We start from the raw sequence: 26,038 nt of genomic DNA on the forward strand, positions 1-26,038 counted from the left end.
TTTTTTTAGGTCAATGACGTGGTTTTTGCAGATTAGATTTTTCTGATGACATGCAAGTTGGAATTGTGATTAGATAAGAGAATTTTGCCTTTGCTGCTTTGAGCTTAGATGAATAGTCTGCTGAGAAATAGGGCGATGTTTTTAACGCATTCATCAGGCATCAATAAAGTTATAGTATCAAATTGATAGGTTGTGGTTGTATTCTTAAAGTTCTATTAGTACATTGTATGTCAAGTTGTAAAATAAGCCCCAGTAAAAAATAAAAATTGTAGCATGAACAAACAAAAAATGAACATGATAATTAGTCTTGAATTCCAAGAAAGGAGAAAAATGGCATAGTGTATATTAAAGAACTTTAAAAGTTTGGTATGTCTGTTTGGGGACGGCTTAAACATAGTTAGCTTTAATATATTATATAAACTACAGAATCAGTTTGAATTATGACCTTTCATGGCCAAATTTGTCTAAATTCAAGGAATTTCACCATAACTTTGCTTTTTAATTGCATAATTGTTTTTATATTTGGGCACAAAAATCATCTAGACAAAATTTTCAAATCTTGATATATTGCCTTTGCTCATGACCTTGACCTTTAAGTTGAAGTTTTGCACTCCATTACTTATTCCCCTTTTCCCACCTACTCCCATGTAATTTTGTTGGTTTATTGGGCATTCTGTGTTTTACATAATCATCTTGTTTATCTCCTCATTATAGAAAAAAAAACTTGTTGCTTTTCTAAATCAGGAATGCTGGTATTTTCCTCTTGGTAGGGACGTATTTCCAAGAATACCTAGCATGTTTAAATGATCATTAAAACTTCAATTGGGATTATTTTTGTCATCGACACATTTCAAGTAAAGGGAGAATATTATCCTTAATTAAATTCTGCGACAATAAATGTTAATGAAACTAGAGACATGAAATTTTCAGTTATCTATTTATGGCACAATATACACGCGCGGGAAAATTGACAGTTTTCTAATTTCACTGCCAGTTTATTGTTATACCTAGTGGGAATTCTTCCCCGAAACGTGTACAGCAATGATACCTTTATTAAGCAATAATTACTTTCATAATTAAACGCAATAAGAAGGTATTCTTAACACTATACAAGCTTGTATTATTTTTCTTCTTGGAAATTCAAGACTGGATAATAATGATCGTTTTCGTTTTTGTTGCAGTTGTTCGTAGTCTTTTAAGGGTTTTATTGGTGAATTCTTAGAATGTCTAATTAAGAAATGTGAACAGGCCATTAAATTCACTGATTATTTCGCGTCAAAAACATGTAATACTATGAAGTATAAAAGGTAATTGGACGTGTAAAATGCCCTGATGTAGGATCGTATTTGACGCTTTTGTCGTACATGTAGGAGTACAAATTATAAATTAATATCTTACATGCTATGTAACATGGTCGGAAGAACGTGAGCCGAGGCTTTTTTGTATCCAATGACGTAACTCTTTTCTCTCGATAAAAATGTTTACTGTCTTTTTAAGAAGCACAAGGTCACAGAATTGACTTTTATGTACAGAATATGGCTGAATCTTTGTTACGGCTGCATGTTTTGAGACAGGCAAACAAATTCTCAAAAAGTTAAAAAAAAGACAATTTCAGTGTTTCACCCAGAATGTTTTAACCAGTAACCCTGAAAAGTTTGAATTTCTAAAATGGACTTGTCCAACTTTGGAAACTGTCTATTATCAAGTTTAGGAATATCAAGATGAAAAAATGAAAGTTAGTCAGTCAACAGTATAGAGCCTGGTCAGAATGCATGGACGTGCAGGCTGGCCGGGATCTGTACTGGTGGCAAAAGCTAATCACTTCTCCAGCAGGGGTTACAACGCTTAAGGCATTGTATGACTATTTAGACAGTGGACTGTTTTACATATATATAATTTTTCTCTTGCTATTTTAATGGTCTAATGCAAGGCAATGTTTAAAATATATTCATGATATTCAATGACTAACTTATTGTATTTCATTATTCTGATTAAAAAAAACAAAACAGCAACAGATAAATGTCAAATTAATCATTTATATATGTATAAGTGAATATATTTTACTGTTTGATGAATTTGTTTGAAGTGAAATATCAAATATCCCCATTTTCATAGACCGGAAAGTTTTTTAAGGGAACAAAAACTATGACATTATTATATTGTCTTAATTAGGCTTATTTGTTCGGGTTATATTGTATAAGTCGGGACACTTTAAAGGTCATATGGCAACATTCCAGCTTAAGTGGTTGAGAAAGACCTCAGGTGCCCCTCCATGCTTTCATTTAGGTGTAGCGTGAATATTTTGGATCAAGTTCACAGTGACCAATCATTCAGGGCGATAAGCCTTACAATAAAAGGTTTGACACTCTGGATAGAACAGTTTGTTATGTATGAAAATTGCTGGTGTGACACTTGAAACAATAACCAATCATGCGAGAGAGATTATCAATGGATGAAAGAGATATATCAATGACCGATACGTGTATCAATGGACTTGAAATATAATCTGCGAGTCGGACCATTGTTCTATGTATTGAGGTAGATTTTGGAGATATAGTTTAGCATTGTAATTAGTATGGAAACCTTGAACAGTATTGTGATTTATGGTGTCGGATATCTTGATCTGTAATGCAGCATTCTTTTATAATATCCTAGTCAAAATATTCGTATTAGTCGGCAAAACAAAAGAGCAATGGTTTTTTTTTTGGCTTGCCTATACCAGAGCTATGAATGTTTGGTATATCTACTTGGCTTAGCGTATGGAATGGGGGGAAAAAAGACTTTGTCATTATATATAAAACAATCTGTGTACTGATTAATATTATAAGGTACTATTATTATAATGAGATTTTTTTGGGTGCATTATTGATTCAAAACCAATTTAATCAATATACTCTGAGGTTTATTGACCTTTTAGACTTCATTAGGTTTTGGGAATTCCACCAACATAGTTGGAATTTGTGGGGGGGGGGGCCTTCGTTGAAAATTCAAATCAGGAATTATAGAATTACTGAACACATAATATAAGAATAGCTGTTACCAAAAGCCTTTAAAAAAAAAAAAATTCAAAGAGTCAACAAGCACGCTTTCCTTTCCATAACTCGAAAAAACAAGAAAAAAAAACACAAAAAACATGCACACATACAAAATTTTTATGACATTAAATTAAACTTTAAAGTGTATTCTTTAAGGTTATTTTGATAGATTGGTTAAGATAACATCATAAATATCAGCCAGTGTCTCAGTATTTTTGTCATGCCCTAAGGTTATAGGTCATTGACTATATAATTATATAAAATTATACATTTCTATATATGTGTATATATATTTAGATACAAATGTAAATAACTAGAAATCAATGATGACCTTGTTTTACCAATGTTACATCATTCATGATGTATATCTAAATTGGTCTTGCGCCTTGTCTTCTGTTCTGACAGGTGCACTAATCAAGTGTGCCCCTGAGACAAGTGTATTAGGGTAGAATACTAACTGCACTTGATTTATGCTTGTAAAAATTTGTGAACTTATTAGCTATTAATGACAATTTTACATTATTACCCAATGATGTCACATCACTGTAAAAATGAAATAACTCAATATGAAAAAGTTAAGATTGTGGTTATACATTCGCAGACTGTCGATTGTACTAAAACAAATTAATTTCTACTGAAATGGGCTTAATTAGAAAATTGATGAGACATAAAATTACTTTGCACTAATTTTAGTACTTTGGGTTCAATGTGCGTCTGATTAACATGATTACACTGATACTAGTTTAGTTAATAATCAATATTTGTAAGAGATTAACCATCTGCATACTAGCGCCCTAAATTTATATAATTTATAGTCCCTCTAGGTTTGGTGCAAATGCTTTTATGTCTTTGTAGATTGTTGCGTCATTCTGGGTGTATGAAATTTGATGATAAAATCGGCTAAAAAATATGATAATAAATTTAACATTTTGAATGCACGAGACAATAAGGACTTGTCTATGACTCCTCCATTAGAGAGCTAGGCTGATACGGCAGATACAGAGCTAGGCAAAATACAGAGCTAGGACAATACAAAGCTAGGCCAATGCAAAGCCAATACAAAATCAGGCCTATACAGATCTAGGCCGATACAAAGCCAGGCCAATACAGAGCTTTTACCTTTCAGGGCTGCCTAAAAGTTTAATATTTTGATGTCGAAATCCTGTGCAAGCTTTATATGGTTTCATATTCAACGTAGACGACATTGTTATATAAACTTCACACATTGTAAATTAGAAAGTTAAAACAAATTGTAGGTTCTGGAATTTCATCTTGATTATTCTGTATTGATTCTTATCTTTTGGTTTTGGTTGTGAATTCCTGGTTTATTACTTCCCTCAATGGATTTAACTAGGAACTGGTTTCATCAAGTTCATCACAGTTTCATAAAATTCATAAGAAGACAGTCTCGTAAATTTTAATTATTTAAATTTACTGAGTTTTGATTTGTGTTTATTGAGCCTTTGATCATTGAGATATTATGTTAAAGAATAATCAAGAGCCCCCCACACCCCCAGGTGAATTCCAATGTTTTATGGGTAAATGTGTAATCATTTCATCATTCTGTAGAAAAAAAATTCATTTCTGAGATAGTGCTTGAAAATTGTGTTCTTCCATATTATGTCATGAGAATAAAGGCTTGTAGAATTTTATGATAAAAATGTTTAATAGATCTGTCAGAAGAAACTTAGTTTACAATGATTTATGGTTTTATTTTTAGTCCTTTGAAGATGTTTTCTTGGGGTTTGGGGGGGGGGGGATAATACATTGGAATCAAGTGGGATTTTACATGCATCTTCCCTCAGACTCTTTAATTTGTTGAAATCTGAATTTCATAGGGGGAAAAAAAGCGAACTTGAAAGAAACTAGATTATTTTCTATTCTATCTTCTTCCATTTGATTAGCTGGTTTCCATGGTTATTCCAATAAAAAGCGTTTTCAAAATTTTAATGAAATTGTTGGCATTCGTCCCATTGTTAAGATACTTTACATTTCTAGAATATTTTTAAGGCGCTTGAAAAGTGGAAATAATTCAGATATATGCTGTATATATTTATATCTATAAGAAAGAAAAAGCTCTTTGTGTTAAACTTTTATATTTAGATATTGTAATTGGAGTTTTGACAAGTTACAGTAGTTGAGGTTAATAAGTAAAACAGTATTAACAGAAAGCAGTGTTTTCATATGATTTATTGCAGCAAGAGGGAAGCAATGTGAGTGAGAAGTTAAGTGAGAGGCATGAAAACTTGAGTAAGTGAGAGGCATGAAAAGTTGAGTAAGTGAGAAAGTTAAATATGTAAGTGAGAAGAAATCAGTAAGTAAGAAGTCAGATAAGTGAGAGGCAGTAAGTGAGAAAGGTACAAAGTGAGAGAAGTTAAATAAGTGAGAAGTTTTGTAAGTGAGAAGCAATAAGCAGGACACCATATATTAGAATGCAATTAGTGAGAAGAAATAAGTTAGATGCAAAATGTGAGAAATTAATTAAGTAAGAGGCAATAAGAGAAATGTTAAATAAATGAGAAACAATAAATGAGAAGTAAAATAAGTGAGAAGACCATTATAAACAGGGTTTGTCTTTTATTTGAATATTGGAAGCATTGCACATTAATTTTCTGCCATTGTTGCAGGGGTTTGGGGAATGGGCTGTTGGGCATTGTGTCCACTTGAACATTGTCCCAAGTTGCCCTTGTTTAATTGGAGGCTTGTGCAGTGCTTTTCTTGCATACATAATTATAATATTGATAATTCACATATTTCAATGCCGGCATGATGTATAAGTGAAGGACTGGAGAGAAAAAAAGAGAAAGAGAGATTGTGGGAGACTGATAGAAGATAAGGTGTAATTTAAAAGTAATTTATAATATCAATGTATGAAATGAATGCTTATAATGAATTTTTATTATCTGATCAAGGTAAACACAGGTATTTTTAGTCTGAGGTGTACCAGCTGAACTAAATAACCAGGCTTTGATATCAGAGACAGTTATTTACTAAATGTCTGTGCCCCAAAATCTAGCTAAGCTGTATAGGATTTAAGGGATAATAATAGATTATCTGCCTGGTGTACATAGTTTTTACTTGAACAGGCCTTTTTTCTTTCCCTTGTCTCTGTTGTTTGTCTGATGTTCAATGAGTCATTTACTTTTGGCAAGAAAAACTGTGTTTATATTTACATATAAAAGCCATCTGAAGCCAGAATTCTGTAATAATTTCTCCCCAGCGCACTTGACATCGGTTTAACTTATTGTGCTCTGGCGGCATGCAAATTTGCATGGAGGGAAGAAGAAATAAAAAACAACCCAGCTAATACATTTTCTTGTCGAACTGCTGCTGTCTCCTGGTTTGATTTACTGGGAGAGTTGTTTATGCCCGAATGAATGTTTATTTCTTAGAAATGTTCTCCTGAAAATAGATGCTTTTTACGTTATGCCTGGTTTTATTAGAAGACATTTTAAGAGATTTATCATTTTAGGTCTAATATTTCCATGCAGTATCAAAGGAGATTAGTGGTAAAAACTTTGGTTTCCTTTGGGATCATCAAAGGAGCGAGAGAATAATTATGTGGGTGGGTGGGTGGATTTTTTTGTGCATTTTTTTTTCTCTCTCAGAAAGTTTAACATTGCTATAAAGAGTATAAAAAAAAAATATGGAAAACTTGAGTTTTGATCTATTTATGCAGGTGGTATGGTTACAACTTCATAATATCCATGACATAAAAAATCTCTATATATTATTATGTTTAGTACAAGACTTGTATTGAATGTAATGAATGTTTTCTCAGATTTATACTCCAAACACTTGATTTGTTAAGTTCAAACGCTTGATTTGTTAAGTTGAAACACTTGATTTGTTTTACTCAAAACACTCGATTTGTTGCTTTAAGCACTCGATTTATTTGCATTAGTTACTTGATTTGTTTCCTTTAAACACTTGATTTGTTTTACTCAAAACACTCGATTTGTTGCTTTAAACACTCGATTTATTTGCATCAGTTACTCGATTTGTTTTGTTTCAAACACTTTATTTGTTTTACTCAAAATACTCGATTTGTTGCTTTAAACACTCTATTTGTTTGCATCAAACACTTAATATGTTTGCTCCAGTTACTCGATTTGTATGCTTTAAACACTGTTTTGTGTGCATCAGTTACACAATTGCTTCACAAAAGTCTCGATTTGCCTAGATTTGTACATGTTTAGTTTATTTGTCCTTGAAAACTGGTCGGAACCACTCTAACATGATTAATGAAGTGAAGTAAACATTTTGATCCATCATTTCTGTATTGTTTCATGATGATGAGGTATAAATATGTTTGCACTGAAAACACTGACAAACAGTTACATTGGTTAATCAGTTCCTATCAGGAGATTCTTGATTGTTAAATCAGGCATTGTTCTCTTTAGATGCACTGGTAGCTGATGTAATTATTGTAGGGCCTGTATGGGAAATTTGTTGTTAGCCATATCCTTTCGATGGCCTTGCATAAAAAACGTTTTTTTAACGGTTAAGTGGCACCTTTGGCTTCCATAGATTCTATATTTGGATGTGGCCGCAGCATTGAAGCATAAACATGGCATAATAATAATGTTTGAACAATTGTTTGCCACTCTGAAGGTACTGGATGTTAAGGAGGGGAGTCCAATGGCCGAGTGATGAAAGTTGTTGACTTCTAACCAGTTGCCCCTTAACAGTTGGGTTTGAATCCCAACAAGGACTTTTTATTTTCCCTCATGTGAGGAAGCTATCAAGCTAGCTTGCAAAACAACAAAAAATGGCAAATATTTGAAGCAGAACCGGTTCGATTTACAAAATCAGAAGAACACTATTGACTAGATAATTATAACAGTAAACATTTGGCTTTTGTGCATAATTGACCAAAGCCGTTGTTGTTAGTGTACGAAAGTATCTAGGTGGGTTTTTTCATAGCAACAGATGGTATGTGTCGGCCACCACATTGTTCTCATCAAAAACTGAAGGAAAAATATCTTGTTGTATCTATTTATTATATATAAATATTTACGAAGTAATTAACTTGATCAATATAAAGATTTGATGTGTGGTCCCGATATAGGTAAAAACAAATGTTATCTTTTAATGAAAGAGAAAATACATGTTGGACCACCATGTGGTCGTAACTTTAATATTGTATCTGATTTGAGACAATATAAATTTCATGGTGAGAAATTAGTGACTTGTTTGCTTTTGCTTATGGCATGTCTTTAAGCCCTGAATAGTATCCTCTAAGGCCACTTTATAGATAGAATTAATGAGTTGTATAAAAAAAAGTAAGGGAAAAAATGAGTTTTTAAAATCCCTATATGCCCTCTGATAAAAGAAAAGTAAACAGTAAATTTTTCGGAACATTTTCTAGAATTGTTTATCATTTGACCTTGAAAGTCCTTTATTATATGTGAAAGAACGGTACTGTTGTATTCCGAATCAAGTTATTTAACACAAGTTTACATTACTTGTTTTCTTTTATTTCAGATGGGCAAGTTAATACAGATAAATCAGGAACTTCAAACCAGGCTTCAGCACTACGAGATGGCGTTTGAACAAATACGTCTGGAGAATATTATAATGCAGGACAAGCTGCTACAAATGGGCATTAACGTGCTCGATCTTGTGAAAGCAAACTGTAACGGCAGTCTAAAAATGATCAGGTCACCGTCGGGGTCTCCGCCCCAACGATCTACACCGCAGCGCTCTCCGACGGAACACACGTCTTCGATTCTTGGCGCATATCCAATGCTTCCCCCGCCAGTGTTGCTGCAGTCGCATGCAGAGCGGTTTATTAAAAAAGAGCGGGATGGTTGCACTTGAGACGCTTTTTCTTTTTTTTTTCAAAAATGCCATATTGTGAATTTCGGAGTAGAATCATCCTAGGATTTACAAATTGGAATTTCATCATTTGGAGTTAGCCTGTTTTTAGCTAGTTATATTTCTTTTTCTTTCTAATCCTGTGATGTTCAAATGATTTTAGATTAATAGTTTGTTGTTACGATGTGTTACATTTGTTAAAGTAAATAGAAGTTTTATTTGAATATACGAAAAATAGGCGATGGAATTATCGTGGTATAGACCCATGTGATATGACTTGAGGCGAAAGAATTACAAATCAAACTGCACAAAATGTGCAATATATGTTGGACGTTTTAATAAAAACACAAACGGAAGGAGTTACTGTGACGGAAACATGTTTGTACTTCATGTCTGTGAACATTGACCAATTTTGAAAGCATCGTGTTTTTGTTAGCAGCTCTAAAGTTGGGGCAACAAAACGTCTGTTTGTTGTTGTGTTGTAAGGAATTACAAAGCAAGTGGTAACTGCACAAGTCGCAATTTGTGGATAAAGAACCTCGCGTGGTAGAAAATGTTTGAAACATGCATAGTTAACAAATTGTATGAATAAGACATTCTCAAAGGATAAAAAAAGTTAATTGGAATGTATCGTTTATCTGAAGAAAAAGCGTATGAATGATTAGATGGACATACTGTATTAAATGTGGTTAAACCACTACGAAAAGATGTAAACACTGTATTGGGCATGACGGAAAATGTTACGGAATAACTTTTGTGCAATTAAGTAACACGGCATTGTTATATGGTGATGCTGAAACTGTATAAGTTAAACAAAAGCTATGATGAAGAGCGAATCAATGAAGGGAAACGAAATTTTAGCATATGTAAGACAGCATGTTACAGCTTACTGCTGTATGGTACTGCATTCTGTAGTATGTTCCAGCTTACATCTGGAATACAATTTTTTATATATATATCTGGCATACAGGCATATAAGTGTGTGTACAATAGTAGGCTAAAAGGCATTATGATGTGTATAAAAAATACCTTGGTCTCATTCACCAGTGCTTGCAGTACTTTGTTTTTTCATAAAATTAAAAACACTGGAACATTATTGTAATTTTGTCAGTAACATAAAAATCATTATTTTTGTTAGTGAGTTTTGAAGTTAATGACATATACATGAATATAAACAGGGTGTTTTATTGTTTTTTTTTTCTTAAATCACAAATTCTGTGACGAAAATGGCAAACATTTTTTTACTTAGAATAAATACACCTGTGGCTTTAAAAAAAAAGTAACAACAATGGCTTAATTAAGTAAAAGTGAGCCAACAACATACTATATTACCCGTATTCTGAACAAATCTGTAAACTAAAAGGTTAATTACATGTACCATCACCTTAGTGCAGTAAGGGGTTAACTCCATATATAATTTAATAGAAATTAATCACTTTACGTCACTTACGTGATGATGCATTTATATCTTACGTGGACCGAAATAGAAATTACGAGGGAATAGAGATATTTGAATACAACTCGTGTTCCAGGGGAAAATGAAACAAAATAATAACAGTTTTTTTAAAGATGTAAAAAAATACGAAAATTAGAAAGAGGCTTTTTATGAGACACGATTTTCTTTTTTATAGTAAAGGTATCAGAGGTGTATTTATCTAACGTAATAAAAATGATTTTTTTAGAGAAGAAATTAAAGCATTTTACCGCAAATACCTCAAGCCCTATCTTGGTTGTTCATTGTGGAATATATTTGATTTTTTTTTTTTTTTTTTTGTTCTTTCTTTTTTTTTGACATGTTTGCAATATTCTGTTATGTTCTGTTTACTTTTCCTTTTCTTTTCTTTTCTTTATTTGAAATAGGCATTGTTTAAAAAGAAATTTATAAAGATTTCTGCAAGTTTTTTTATTATTTATTTATTATCAAAACAAAAAACAATAAAAACAGAAATCTATATCATGTGAAATGAAACAGAGATTTTACTTTGGGTATGATATCAAATTTTACTATGATATAGCATATTTTTAAGAGTGTTAACACAAATTTATAGGACAGAAAAAGATAAAAGGGGATGTAAGAATATAGCCTGTTTTATTAGAGAACAAATTTTATGTGTTGATGAACATGGGATTCCTGGAATTTGATTCCATTGCAGTTAAACTGTTTGTAAACATTGTTAATGTGTTTTTAATTGCAAAAAAAGCACAACAAATTATTGCTGTTAATTTAAATCCTCTTAGAATGATTCCCGGTAAAAGAAATTCTAAGTGTCATATTTTTTATTTTATTTCTTGGAAGCAGACTGTACATAGGGCATTTTGTCAGTTTGTTTTTACAGAGATACTTTTTTTATGTGGGCATATCAGTTTGTCATGGTTCTAGGGTTATAATTTTGAATTTTGAAGACCAGTCTGTGGTTGCAGTGTTTTTATTGGTTCATTCTTAGCTTTGCTGTCGGAAGCAGCCAATCAAATACTTGCATTGTAGACTGGTTCTCAAAAATTAAGTTAAAACCTTAAAATCGGTATGTAGATCATTAGAACCCTTCTCTTAAAGATTGGGACTTGAAATTTAATTGTAAATTATATGGTTTCATAGTTAGTTACAATTTGTCGTTGTTGTCATTTGAGAAGGATAATTTACCTTTTGTATAAGATACACATTACATACTTTGTTGCAATTTTAAGTTTATAAAGCTATACATGTATATCCTGATGTCTATAGTTTACAAACTGATTGATAATTGATTGAATTTTGAAGAAAAAAATACGTAAAAAAAAATAAATCCAAAATTCTTGTTAAAAAACACATTTCCATTAGAGCATATGGCAAATATGTGATAAATATGTTACTATGGAAACAACATACTTTATTGATTACATATTTTATAAAAAATATTTTATTTGATATAGCTTTATATCCTTTCAGTTAATAAATGCCTAAAAACTTTAATCAAAAGTACAGTACTTATTGCAATTAGTGCTTCAGGACATATTGAAAATGTCTGATTGCCTACAGTACACTTCAATCAAGTCCTAATCTTTAAAGGGAGGGAACTGATAAAAAGATCTACATATGCTTTGATATAAAACTTTTTGAATTGCGAATTGTTTTCTATATATTTAGAAATATTTGTGTTTTACATTGTTAGCTCATTTTTTTTGTTGAATAATTTTGAATAATTCTGAACACTAGAAGAGTGGAGTTAAAAGAATCTTGAATAAAGAAAAATGAGAGAGAAAAATTGTGAGAGAAAAAAGACAACGTTTTACATACCATTTTTTTTTCTTTTTACGTACATTTGTGCAGGTCACATGATGTTTTGGATGATTTTCCTGTTTCAAGGATAAAATGAGCTGTGTCACGACAAAACCAACGTAATGCAATTGCGACCAGCATGGATCCAGACCAGCCTGCGCATCTGCGCAGTCTGATCAGGATCCATGCTGTTCGCTTACCGACTATTACAAGTTGAGAAACTGATGGCGAACAGCATGGATCCTGATTAGACTGTGCGGATGCGCAGGTTGGTCTGGATCCATGCTGGTCGCAAATGCACTATGTTGGTTTTGTCGTGACACCGCTCAAATACAGTTTACTTGTTATTTTATAGAACATTAAAAAAAGAGAAATACAAAGTGTTTTTACAAGGGGTTATATACCATTTATATAAAATGCTTGTTTGGCTTCAATTTCTTTGAAGATTTTTTGCTATTAATTTCTTTTTCCAAAGTTTTGATTTTACAAAAATTCTATATGATAAAACAGTTCAATGTAAGTTAAAATTGTTAATAATTTGGTTAAATAAATTGTATTTGAAAGATTTAAAACATTGATTTGACATCTTTGATGATTATATGGCAGTAATGAAATTTGTTTTTCAATAATGGACGATTTATATAATATTTATTCAAACTTTAGCTTTAGGTAAAGGGCATTGAGCATTTGAAAAAATCCATATTGTTCTGCTTTGAATATTTGGTGCCTATTTTTTTAATTGCTTTAAAGTCAGGACAAAAAAAAGAAGAATTTTTAAGAAATATTTAAATGTGCTTCCACATTATAAAAAAAGCATAAAAAATAATTATGTTATTTTTGGAGCATTGAAACAGTTTCCTTTAAGCATAAATATATAATATTTTATATATATTAAAACTTTGTATTTTATTTCTTTTCTTTTTTCCTATGAGAAAACTTGGCCAGTACGGTGTTAGATAATATACTATATATGTTGTGATTGATGTACATTCATCTAGGTGTCATTTGTTATTTTAGAGAGTAAAATAAAAAAAACGCATCATTTTTAAAAACATTTTTCAAAAAAAAAAAGGCTTCTTCATCTATTTAGCATTGTTGCACCAGACTTTCATTCTCACTGCATTTTTTGTCTCATCTTCGCACTTAGACCTGTTGTTGTATGGTAAATATTTACTTTAAAGGCCCATCGTGAACATCTTCTTTTTTTTTCATCAATTTTGTGTCAACTCTTATTATGTTGATGAAAAGTTTACTCTTGAAATTGTCAAAATATAAACTGATTAATATTGAATTTAAAACATGTTTATTAATTTTTTTTTCAAAATATCTATATATATTTTTTTGATGGGTAGGGAATGTGTTTTAATAGGGGTTTAACATTCAAATAAATGCCATATTTTATCCGTGTTTGGCGTTCTTTTTTGGCCAACATTTTTACACATATCTATTCCATTGTTGAAAATTATTTGAGAAAAAGTTTGTCATGATGGGCCTTTAACCCTGCTGTGAAAATTATCTGTTGACAAAATTTTCAATGCATTTGATGTATTACATGGCGATGTAGTGGTGTTGATGTAAACAGTTTATCTCTTGACAAATATGTTCATTGCATTTCTTTTTATTTACGTTCACTGGCGTCATTTAGATACATACTAAGACATTTGTAGTTTTTGAATATGATGTTCCGAATTTTAAAGCTGACCGAAAAAGACAACAACACTGTACGGCTTTTTTAAAAGAAGTTTGAAAGAGATCTTGGGTAGAAAGGAATCTTCTCAATTGGAATCCATATTTGTCAGAAATAAATGATACAATTTTGTTAGGGGTGGAGCTGGGGGGAGGGGAGAGAATTGAGGTCAGATTTTTTTTTTTGTAATATTGTTTCAAAATATTGTTTGAATTTTTATAGTTATATTAAATTTTTCACTTCTATGGAAAAAAGAGCAAGATTTTTTTTTGTTATTTGAAATATGTACCTTTGTAAAAAGAAAAGTTGTTGAATTATACTTTATTTTATTATATTAATAAGAAAGTTGTATTTAACATTCAATTCAAAAGTTGTGTTGAAAATAATTTAAAAAAAAGTTTTTGGCATAAAAAGTGCTTACAGAATGATTTTAGTTGAGTCATTGTAGAATATGATTCAAATTGGAATGGTTCTAAATTGCTATAACTATTATTTATTAATTTAATATACAGTGGTATAGTGTTAAAAGGCAAATGTATAAGTTTAAAAAAAAACACCAAAAACTTTGAAATATTAAGAAAATATTTGAGGGATTAGTAATTACTGGAATGAGAAACTTATTGTTAGTAAGTTGAATTGTTTTCATTGAGGTACATGAATCAAGCATTGTTAGATATTAATCAAGGACACCTATGTCAGACTCTCTCGATGTTTTAAGTGCCAGTCATTTTAAATAATTACAAAAGTAAATCAGTCTTTAACAGGGCTTTCATAAGTTTTTTCAAACTCAAGTTTCAATTCCAAATATATTTGATGTTGAAAATTGGCCTCAGATTTAAAAAAAAAAAGGGAGTATTGGGTCGGAAACTGTTGAGAGTAAGGATTAACTGTGGAATTATTGAAGCCCTGTTTTGTTGTTATAGTTGTATCAGTAAAATATTTAAACTGTTATAAAATGTTGTCAACCTCATAAAAGAAATCATAAAATGATGACGTCAGAGTTTCATCAAGCAGGTTATTTAGAATATTATTAAAAAAATATTTCTTTGTATTTCATTGAAAATAAAAAAAAAACATTTGAAAAAAGTTGTTGTAGTTCGTTTCTTATTTGTATTATATGATTATAAACAATAAGATTTGTGTCTTGGTTATGATCAGATGTGTCTAGAAAGGCAGCAGAGGGTGGAGTTGTTTACTCGTCTGTCTCTGACCCCAGGACCGTGTGTTCAAACCCTACTTTGTTAAATGATATCTTTGACAAGTTCATACATTGAAAAACTTGGTCCTCAATACTGGTTAATTCTCCAGGAAGCAGACTCTAAAGAGTGGTGAAAAAAGCTACATGCCTTCTTAAATAAAACATGTTTACACTAAGAACAGAATTCAAAAACTTACTTTTCTAGTTACAATTTTGTTTTTGTCGTCACTGGTGTAAAATGTTTCAAAATAGCTTAAGCTCACATGAGCATGAATAGTTTCAGCTCACCTGAGCACGTAAGAAGGTGAGCTTTTAGGATTTTGGGTTTGTTAAGAATCAAAAGGTCATAGTCGTCAAGCAATGTTAGAATGTTCCTTGGACAAGTTCTAACATAAATCAGCTGCGGTAAAAAAAAAACTAGGTCAAATCAAAGAAAAACTTTACTGACACTATATGTATCACGTGTTTGATAAAATCTTCATCAATTTAGCTTGTCATAATTTTTTTCTTAAAGATTAACATCTTGGACAAGTTGGTATCGGGGTCATCTTGGCTCAAAATCTGGGTCACCACGTCACATCAAAGAGAGAGAAAAATCGTTAACAATCCAGAGCTGGTCACGGTTTTGTTTGATTGAATCTTTATCAAACTTTGTCAGAATGTGTATGTTCATTGACGAGTTCGACCATGAGTGGGCTAGGGTTATCCAAATGCATTTTATTCAGTATCTGAGTTTTTGTTTGGTTTGGTCTAACGGTGCACCAACACAATTTAGGTCATATGGTGCCGAAACAGGAAAGATGATTTTTGCTAACTCCTGGTGTTACATTTTTAACATTAAGCAACACCAGGGATGAAAACCACCTCACCTTCTAAAGAGACTACAGTAATTCGGACCCAAATATAGTCTCTTACGATCACACAGGGACAAACGGTGGCTGAAATTCTAATTTCTCAACCATCAGCCATGAGGGGAATGAGTGTTTGATAAGGAAGGGAATCTGTAAAGCTACTGAATGACACATTCTGCACGTAAATCTTTATTATGCGATAACATGTACAAAAAATAAATATTACGTAATTATCATGTTCATTTCTTAAAAGTAACATGTGATAATTGAGAGAATTTAGAAGGATATATTGATTGGAAGATGACAGTTTGATAAAAACACCATGTACATGTATGAAACTACAATCCTTTTGAATGACTTTGTAAAAAAAATATATAACATACATGTACAGAATTTCGCGGGATATTTCCAACACTTCAACACAAGAAAAAAGCAGGCTACAAAACGTTATATATTTTTTATGGAAGCGGGTTTTCTTTTTTGTGTGTATGGAGTGGGGGGGGATTCGGCAGCTGTCGGAGGAATAATCAATCTATCGTCTGCTCTTCCTCCTACGTAGATAAAACTTTTTTATTCCTGCGCATGTTACGAGTCTGACAATAATCTTGGAACCAGTATATCTTAGCATGTTTATGCATTTAGAAACCTTGATACAAAGTTTATTGCCTGAAGATAATCTACGCAAAGGCAGACATTGCCCATTACAGACGAACTGAATGTCTGGCACGAGTCATTAACAATCCAGTTTTTATTCATTTTCTTGTGGCAATGGTCGTCTGCTGGGAGTAAAATACCATCAGATATTTGAAAAGAAACATTTTTCTTCCAAAATGAAACAAACAAAAAATGTACGGCACGACGATTAGATGACTAAAAGATTTTGAGATTTTGTTGTCAATATGTTAAAAACAAAGATTGAAGATTTTTATCAAAAGTTTATGTTGTTATTATGAGGCTTACAGAAACATACTTCCGGTATGATACCTTCATAACAAAGAATGCTTCTCTACTTCAAAACAAAAATTTCTTTGTATGTATTCAAAACAAAAGTTTGGAAACCAAGAGACTTTACATTCATTGCTTAGTACTGGTTGATTCCAGGGACGATTCGAGAGTACAGCTTCCAGCACAATCAAACTAAAACAAAAAATTCTTTTTCAGGACCCATCTGGACACGTTATATACATTTTCTATTAATTTCTACCCAGTTACAGTCACACCTGTATAAAGACCATCAGGTCAGTCATGTACTGCTTATAAATATAGAAATATCCAAATGCTTTTAAATATTTAAACATGGTAGATTTCATAAAAAATAGGAGAGACATTTTCCTACGAAATATAAAGGAACATAATATCATTTTAATGATAAGAAGATATTTTTTGTCAACATTCCAAGGGACTGCACTGACGTTTTTTTTTTACATGACGGGACTGGAGATAAATATTCTATTTGATGTAGACTAGCTCAAAATTTCAGATCATTCGCTCACTCTGTTTTTCACGCAAAATCGGACTAAAATTTCACATAAATACAATTTTCAATATATTTCTGAGAATATTTTTTAAATTTTTTTTGCGAATCTTTCTATTTTAAGTGCCAAGGTTGATTTATGTAAGAAATTCAAATTTTATGTTTTAAGGCTTTTACAATTCAGTGGCGTTGTCTAAGCTGCATTGTCAAATAATGCTGATATCTAAACGAACAAAATGAAATACTAGTAACTGTCCTTGATTTCGCCCCCCTCCCCCCCCAAATATCTTTTTTTGACATAGTTATTTAAGTATTTAAATTGTCTCTACAGATAGGATTTTCGCTATGAAAAGCAAAAAAAGTAGACATATCCAAGGGGAAATACTATTCCTTCATATTTTTTTTACTCACAAGTAAAGGGAGTTAATACGCTCAGGTACATGTTTTCTGTAGAAAAAGATGGTATATTCATAGATCTCTACATTAGACAAAATAAAATGAAAAAAGGCAAATACTGGTAAAGCTTTATGGTCATAGACAGTATGCTCAATTTTTTGGGGGGATTGAACAAAGAAAGTTATTAACATACTGCAGATGGTCTTTTCTTTATAATCCACGTTTGACCAAACCTGTGCGTTGATTTCGGCGTTAATGCCAGAATTTCCATCAAACGAAGATTTGCATTTCTTCAGAGGAAAAATCGTGTTCATTTCTGGGGCTTATTATTCCATTAATGAAAAAGATATAGGAATTCTTTTCTTTTCGTCTCTTCGTAACTGAACATCAAAAGAGAAAAAAGATCAAAATCAAAGTCTAAGTTTATGACGATGATATTGATTACTTTGATCTCAAGATAAACAAAAAAGTAAAAGAAAAAAACAACTCACAAGGTGGGAGTAAAATGTAGCAGCTGGTGTAAGACCATTAATAGTATGTATAGGTTAATGTAATTTATTGCCCAATCAAACAGCATAAAATTATATGAACGTTCGTGGGAGTAAAGTATACCAGCAATATGCTATGCGAGATTTATTTATACCATAATATTCCATAAAGAAAAAACTAATGAGTGGCAAAAAAAAACTAATTTTAAAAAATGGTAAAATCATGCACTAGTGTCGGGAAATTAGTGTTTTCCTGAACAATATTTTAGTTATTTTAAGACAGCAACTGGATCTATACCCTTGCGATAACTGCAGACGAAGACCTTCCTTGCCTTCTGAGCACAGACTGCACTGTTCGCTTTTCAGAAAGCAATTATTTGACATGGTGAATGTTTTCCCTGACTGGAAGATGGATATATTTAACATGTTATAGATAAAGAGAATCTTGCGGTGAATACTTGTAGTATGTCCCCATGCAGCTTCAGTGTACAAATGGTTTGTGCTCTTCGACCATTTACTATTTTGTTAGCTAAATGGCACTTGATTAATACATGAAATTTTCATTAAAGGCAAACATAAGTCATGAAAATAAGAGCAACTGGATATTAACACCACTTCTCCCATGCCTCCAAAGTGGTCTTAATAACGAGATGTTGATTCGTCAAAATATCCCAAGGTCGATATTTTATCAGGACAAATAGCTTAACTTTTGATAGCAGATGGAATTCTATTAAAGACTTGACATCCAAGTTATAGTAATTATGGATTCAACTCCATGATAAGACCATTATGTTATGGTTAAAAATGGTGGTCTTAATAAAACTGCTGTACTATTTCACCTTAATACCGTTATATTTTAACATTGTATCGAAAGATTATGAAAGCTGATGAAATTCTCCTTTAAACAAATAACAATAAAATAATCAACAACAACTACACGTGATATATATTCAAGTAAGGAAACCATGGCTTTCGAAAATTAAAGCTGTTCAATATAAAGACCACTTCTCGCAAGTCCGTTCCTCAAAGTAATCTGAACTGCTAGAATATGCAATATGCATCCTTTTATCCCTTTTACCTAATTTGTTTGCATTATGATCATTTTAAAATATATATTGATTACATTTAAAAAACACGTTAGAGCTCAAACCTAGAGCATCGTGTGCACTATATAGTTTACGCTATGTTATTGATTGAGAGGTTAATCACACCAACAGCTGTATTTACTAAATTAACATATTTTTTACAAAAACAGCCAACATTTACTACTATATAATGTAACATTTGGTACTAGACTATCGAGTTCATATTAAGTGTAATGTAGTAACTTGAGGAAGACGGTGTCGTATGAGTTTCGCAAGTAACATGATATATGCAAGCACGCATGCGCGAAATTAATATTTCCGGTTTCACACTTCCGGTATGATATCTGCTCAACACTGTTTGGAATATAATATTCTCATGAGGGACATGCAATCCATCCCTGGTTTTATATATTAAATTATGAGTTGCCTATTGTTTATTTTCAAGCAAAACCTGAAACTCGATAGATGTGAATTTGAAGTTTCCATTATTTATTACACGAATCCATTAAACAAATGGAATTCAAATTTAAACATAAATTCGGCGACATACTAGCGATAAACAATTTATCGTATACTTTCGAAAGAGTAGCTCAGTTTTTTTTTGTTATCTATGCAGGCGATCCCATAAACAGAAATTTATTTTAATGAGATTTTCACTGCCCTCACCTTATTATTTTCTATTCCTTCTCCATAAATCATAATTAGGTTTAAAATCTTATTTAAATTCTAGTACTGTTGCTTCATTCTTTGAAATAATTAATAGATTTCAAAATAATGAATTACATTGAAATTCTCAATGAATTCAAATATTTTAACTTCACTTTAAATGAAACGTCTAAAACCTTTCTTCAAATCGTATTTAATTAAGGCATGTCGAGTAAATAATGAAACCTTTTAACTTATAAGAGCAAGTGAATGGTCCATAATTCATATTCCTTCCTTAAAATTTAAGACCTTGGCATTTGCAATGATTTATATATTCCCGGCCTTTTAATTTCAGAGTCTTTTCCTAGAATTCAATTTCATGTCAAGTAAATTTTTTACATCCAAATGTAAGGCAATCTTATGCAACATTCCGTTTGAAGAACGTTGATGTAATTTTAAATATTACTACTTGTTGAATTTAATAGAATGGTTGCTCTTAACTTAAAAGTTATTCTAAAGAATTAAATGTAGCTCTAGGTTTTACTGCTCATTGACTTTATTCTAAGGCTTCATACATTAATGTTTGAGATATGTCCTTGGATTAGATTTTAAGTCACACTTTTTGCATACAGTTGAAACCATTGCTCCTTTATTTATTTTTAGTTTTATGACTTTCTCACGGAATTAAAGCTAAATATAGATGCATGAACTATATTCCCTTTCCGTTATTTGCTTTGAATTTCTCTTTTTAGATTTTTTTCTATAGATTCTAAGCTTGCTTTTTTAAAAATTCTAATTTAATTTTAATATTTTGATTAATGTAATACCATGCTCCACGAATTCATTCTCATTCATCTCCTTGAATAAGATTTCAAGATGTCCTCTACTAGCATATACATGTTGTTTAATGCCTTGTCCTTGAATAAATAACTATTCAAATTCAATGTTAATACCATATTCGATCCTTTTATTCTCTGAATGAAACTGTTATTTTCTTTTAATGAAGTGTTCCTTTATAGGAGCATGCCTCCAGATTCATGCTTAGTTTAGCTTAGTTTTCATGAAATATTTCAAAATGTATTTAAGGTAGCTCGCTACTTTCCGACCGAAATTTGACAATATCTCAGATCTTGATAATTTTTGGTATACATAAATATAGATATGTAAGCTTTACTTTTGCAGCATTATTTTACAAATAAACAGCGTTACTATGACGTCAAAGCGCCCTCTATCGATGGCGGCGAAATTGAGTCTTTTTTATCAATAAACCGGTCTATTCTTATTAATTTTCATCCGATTTCCTTCGTTTTAATTTTATAATGTTCAGTAAATGTATGTCTTTGAAATAATGTCTTTCTTTAACATTTGCTTAATTGTCTGCGATTCTACGTCATTTTTATCTACATTCTGACGTCCATTTATAATACAAATATCGCGCGATATCGCAATAAAAATTGTAAAATAACAAAAAATCAACACGGTGAATTTAGCTATAATTTTTTTAACATGTAGTGAAGTCATGAAAGAAAATATTTATACAATAAAAATATAGGTTCAACGCGTAAGATATTTTGCTATTACTATTTTAATATAAGATAAAGGATGAGTAAAACGTAATGATTTTGGTGACGTCAAATATTTTTCTCAAGGAAATTGTCACGACTTTTCCGATGAAAAGTATACTGACTGGAATTAAAATGTGTGAAAACCATCAACAACAATTGTATTTAGACATATTCCGTAAAATGTTCTTTTAAAAGTCCTGTCAGGTGCCCGCATTTCGATGAACAACTTCAATTATATACATGTACAACAAATCAGGGTATGACTGTCTGCAAAAGTTTGTATCAATCTCTAAAAAACTGAAACGAATGGTTATAAATACCCCGAGGACTGAAAAACAATTCAAAATATTGAAAGATATAATTAAAATGCCACCTAAGTGGAAATAATACAAACATAAATTTTGCAAAGAATGTCAGAAAAAAAGAATGAAAAGGCTGGTGCAGTCGCGGTGTCATCATGTTATGTGTATCTCGGTACTATATAAATTTCCATGTTATCATACGTATGTAACAATTTCGAATTGTATATATCAGTTAGTAGTAAATGAATCAAATTTACGTTTAAAAAATGTATGATCAACTCGAAGTAACAACGATTTGTAGGTAAGTCATGTTTCACTGGTAGTCTTAATTATATAAATCTAGCAGATATTTATTCTCGTATAAAAAATTATTTGAGCCGCGTCACGACAAAACCAACATAGTGCGTTTGCGACCAGCATGGATCCAGATCAGCCTGCACATCAGCGCAGTCTGATCAGGATCCATTCTGTTTGCTATCAGCTTCTCTACTTATTAAAATGTTTAAAAGCGAACAGTTTGGATCCTGATCAGACTGCGCGGATGCGCAGGCTGGTCTGGATCCATGCTGGTCGCAAACCCATTATGTTGGTTTTGTCGTGACACGGCTCATTTATTTACAGCCATCGGTTATTCTATTTTCTCTCGCAGCTAAATACTAGTAAATACTTTCCCTGCACTAAGCGTGAGACTCAGATTTATCATTCTATGGCTTGAATTTCTCACGCATTTCACATAATTACAGATATTCTTATTTATTTAAAACTCCTGACTCGCGGTTTGCGTTTACTAGCGCATTTTTGAGGCGACCTGAAGCCGCGATCATTTCTCGATTCGAAGCAAAAGATCCGTTGATTTATTTTGTATGTTCATAAGCGGATAATTTTGCATATTAAAATTACTACAGATTCCCTTGTATTGAAGGCGATCATGTAGGATCCTCAATTTGTGTGAATATGGTTTTCGGAGAAGCTTGTTTTTGTCTGCACATAATACAGAGCTATGTAGAGCCTATGAAAATAATGAACTATGCATTTTATGTTTTATATCTTCTTATTTTTTAATATTGGGTTTAACGCCGCTTTCAACAGTATTTCAATTATAGCTGAGGGAATTTAACAAAACCAGTGTTTCTCACAATATCAACTTCTCTACGGAAATAAATGACAGGAGTCCGAGGTGGACCTTGAAACATTTCATACACAGTAAACAATTCTAAAGGACAATCTATTAGTACAATACGCAATCGTGTCTCGAATTCATGCCATCCGAATTCAGCGTAAGACCACTTTCCGATTACAGAATATTCAAAGTTAAAAACCTGATTATGATCTCCCTTAATAAGACAGAAGTCCACTTTATTGTTTTACATCATAAACACTTGTTTTTGGTGTGTGTTTTCGTTTTTTTTTTTTGTTTTTTTTTTTTTTTGTTGTTGTTATTTTTTTCTATTTTTGTTTTAAAGAAAACTGTATTGTATTAAAAATGAACACGATAACGTCAACATAATACGATAACGTCAACATAATACATAATTCGTATTCAGTGGTAACAAAAGTTGCACAAGGTATTTAATAATTATATTTTGTATTTAATAAAAACATACAGTATAACATCTACAGAGAAATGCCCTTTGTTGCTGAGTGGTTGCTCTACAGAGGTAAAATGTAGTGGAACTCTTTAGAAATAAATAATATTTTGAGGGCCGCTTTGCTATACTGTAATGAAAAGGCGGTAAGTAGGTATACGTAAATCCGAGTTCCAAAAAGTTTTATAGTTTGTCATTTTCTAATTATGACATTTAAATTAGATTATAATTATATAATATATGTATTGCACATACTTAAAAATGGTAAGCAAAAATAAATATTTTTTGTTTCTTGTACAGTTTGTTTTTTAATATACTTAACATAATTATTTGAATATTATTTCTGAATTTAATTTATCACTTATTCCACATTTGTATGCATATCTATCTTAATTGCATTTTACGATGTGTTTTGACACCGAGGCTCGTCTGCCTGTATTTGATTTTATGAAAGTGTTTAAAAGCTGAATGTAACGTAAAATAAATATTCTAACGGGTATAAGCTAAGCGACCTAATATTCTTACTTCATTCATACAGCAATATGTGAATCTTATTTTTTTGCGCTGAAACTAGTTAATTCATATAATAATATAACACTTTTCACTCTTTCATACAAACATCAAAATATAAAATAAAAATTAAAAGATGTATGAGACTGCGTCCTGCAAATTAGAAACGTATTTAAGATTAAACATTGTAAATTTGCTGTTCTAGCGCATGCTTTCAATGAGAAAATAATCAACAATTCAAAAAATATACATTTCATCATGTTCCTGTGTTGTTAATACTTACAATCGTAATGTTTGACGTAAGAAAATTGTTATTTGGTATTATTCTTTGAACTCCAACGTCTATTAACGCCACCAAAACCATTACGTTACATTACCTTTATTTTATTTTAAAACAGTAATAGCAAAATATCTTACGCGTTGACCCTATATTTTTATTGCATAAATATTTTCCTTCACTTTCTCACTACACGCTCGAAAAATTATAGCAAAGTTCACCGTGTTGAATTTTTTTATTACACAATCTTTATTGCGATATCGCGCGGTATTTGCATCAGATATGGACGTCAGAATGTAGAGAAAAATGACGTAGAATCGCAGACAATTAAGCAAATGTTAAAGAAAGATATCAATACAAAGACATACATTTATTGAACACTATAAAATTACAACGAAGGAAATCGGATGAAAATTGATAAGAACAGATTGGTTTACTGAAAAAAAGACGCAGTTTCGCCGCCACCGATAGAGGGCGCTTTGACGTCATAGTAACGCTGTTTATTTTTAAAATAATACTGCAGAAGTAAAGCTCACATATCTATATGTTTGCATACAAAAAATCATCAAGATCTGAGATGTTGTCAAATTTCGGTCGGAAAGTAGCGAGCTACCTTAAGAGTAAAACACTGTCAAGAGAACAAAGAAAGTGATTTACACATTGCAAACGGCAATTAAAATCAACGTAAATTACTTAAAATAGGTCAAAATATGCAAAAGGAGCCCTTACTGCGTTGCTCATACAGCAGCAATGTATTGAAAATACTGCAAAATCAGTCATTAAATGCATTTCACATGTAAATAATTTCTTGAATTGTGGACATTTTTTACTTTAATTAGAAAATAGTACATTTTTCTCGAGGTTAATTTTCTTGGAATATTTTTAGCTTATCTGAAGACGTGCAAATTTAATTTTAGTTGACAGTATTTACTAATAAATAAAAATACGATATGCTCTTTTAAATGTTCACTTTAATTGTGAATTCATATCTCAAAACATTACACGTTATTTTGACGAGTATGCCGTCATCCTTTCCAACCCACTGAGCAAATGAATTTAAATAAGAACTTAAAGTAATTTGCATTATTTACCTTTAAATTTATATATTCAGTCTCACATGATTTTATTAATTAAGAAATGTCTTCTGGTTGTAATGTATATCTATGTTTGAAAATTTTGGCATGAACGAATGAAGGAAGAAAGGAAGGAAGGAAAGAAAGAAAGAAGGAATGAACGAAGGAAAGAAGTAACAGACGAATGAAGAAAGAAGAGAGGAAGGAAGAAGGGAGGCAGGAGAAAAAAGGAAGGAAGGAAGGAACGAACGATCGATCGATCGAATAAATGAATGAATACCAAATTACTGTCTTCAGATTTCTATATTAACAGATACCCAATGCATTAAATATTTTTGATCTTTCATAATTCATTTATTACGGTCTATAATTTAAAGTTAAGTGTTTTAATAAGTTCTTAACAACATATTCAATGTCATAATGTCACAATAAAATTACAAGCAATGTATTTACATGTACTCAATTTTTCCCCGTTGTCATGGAATTTGAAGTAAATGCCGTCAATTATTTGCATAGTCATGTTTTTTGATTCACTCCCATTTTAATTTTAAATTAATTGAAAAATAAATGATTCTGTATGTATATCTGTATGTATGTACACACTGAATTTGATTTGATGTAAACATTCTGTGCAAGGGGATTGGCAAAATAGTGTAACAATTTATTCTACTGGCAAAATAGTGTAACAATTTATTCCATTGGCAATATAGTGTATCAATTTATTCCATCGGCAAAATAGTGTAACAACTCATTCCATCTGAAAAATAGTGTAATAATTTATTCCTTTGGC

General features: G+C 31.4%; 1 protein-coding gene across 1 annotated transcript in view; it reads left to right on the forward strand.

Annotated features, from left to right (window-relative positions):
- The window catches only part of LOC132757885 (ski oncogene-like), a 49,321-nt gene extending 34,434 nt beyond the window's left edge, over positions 1-14,887 (forward strand). The window contains exon 7 of the mRNA XM_060749379.1: positions 8,523-14,887. Coding sequence (XP_060605362.1) covers positions 8,523-8,858 — 336 coding nt within the window. The 3' untranslated portion in view covers positions 8,859-14,887. The remainder of the gene's footprint in view (positions 1-8,522) is intronic.
- The last annotated feature ends 11,151 nt before the right edge of the window (positions 14,888-26,038 follow it).

This window comes from Ruditapes philippinarum, unplaced genomic scaffold, assembly GCF_026571515.1.
Source record: "Ruditapes philippinarum isolate M1 unplaced genomic scaffold, ASM2657151v2 ctg3085_1_1_1_1, whole genome shotgun sequence".
Taxonomy (NCBI): domain Eukaryota; kingdom Metazoa; phylum Mollusca; class Bivalvia; order Venerida; family Veneridae; genus Ruditapes; species Ruditapes philippinarum.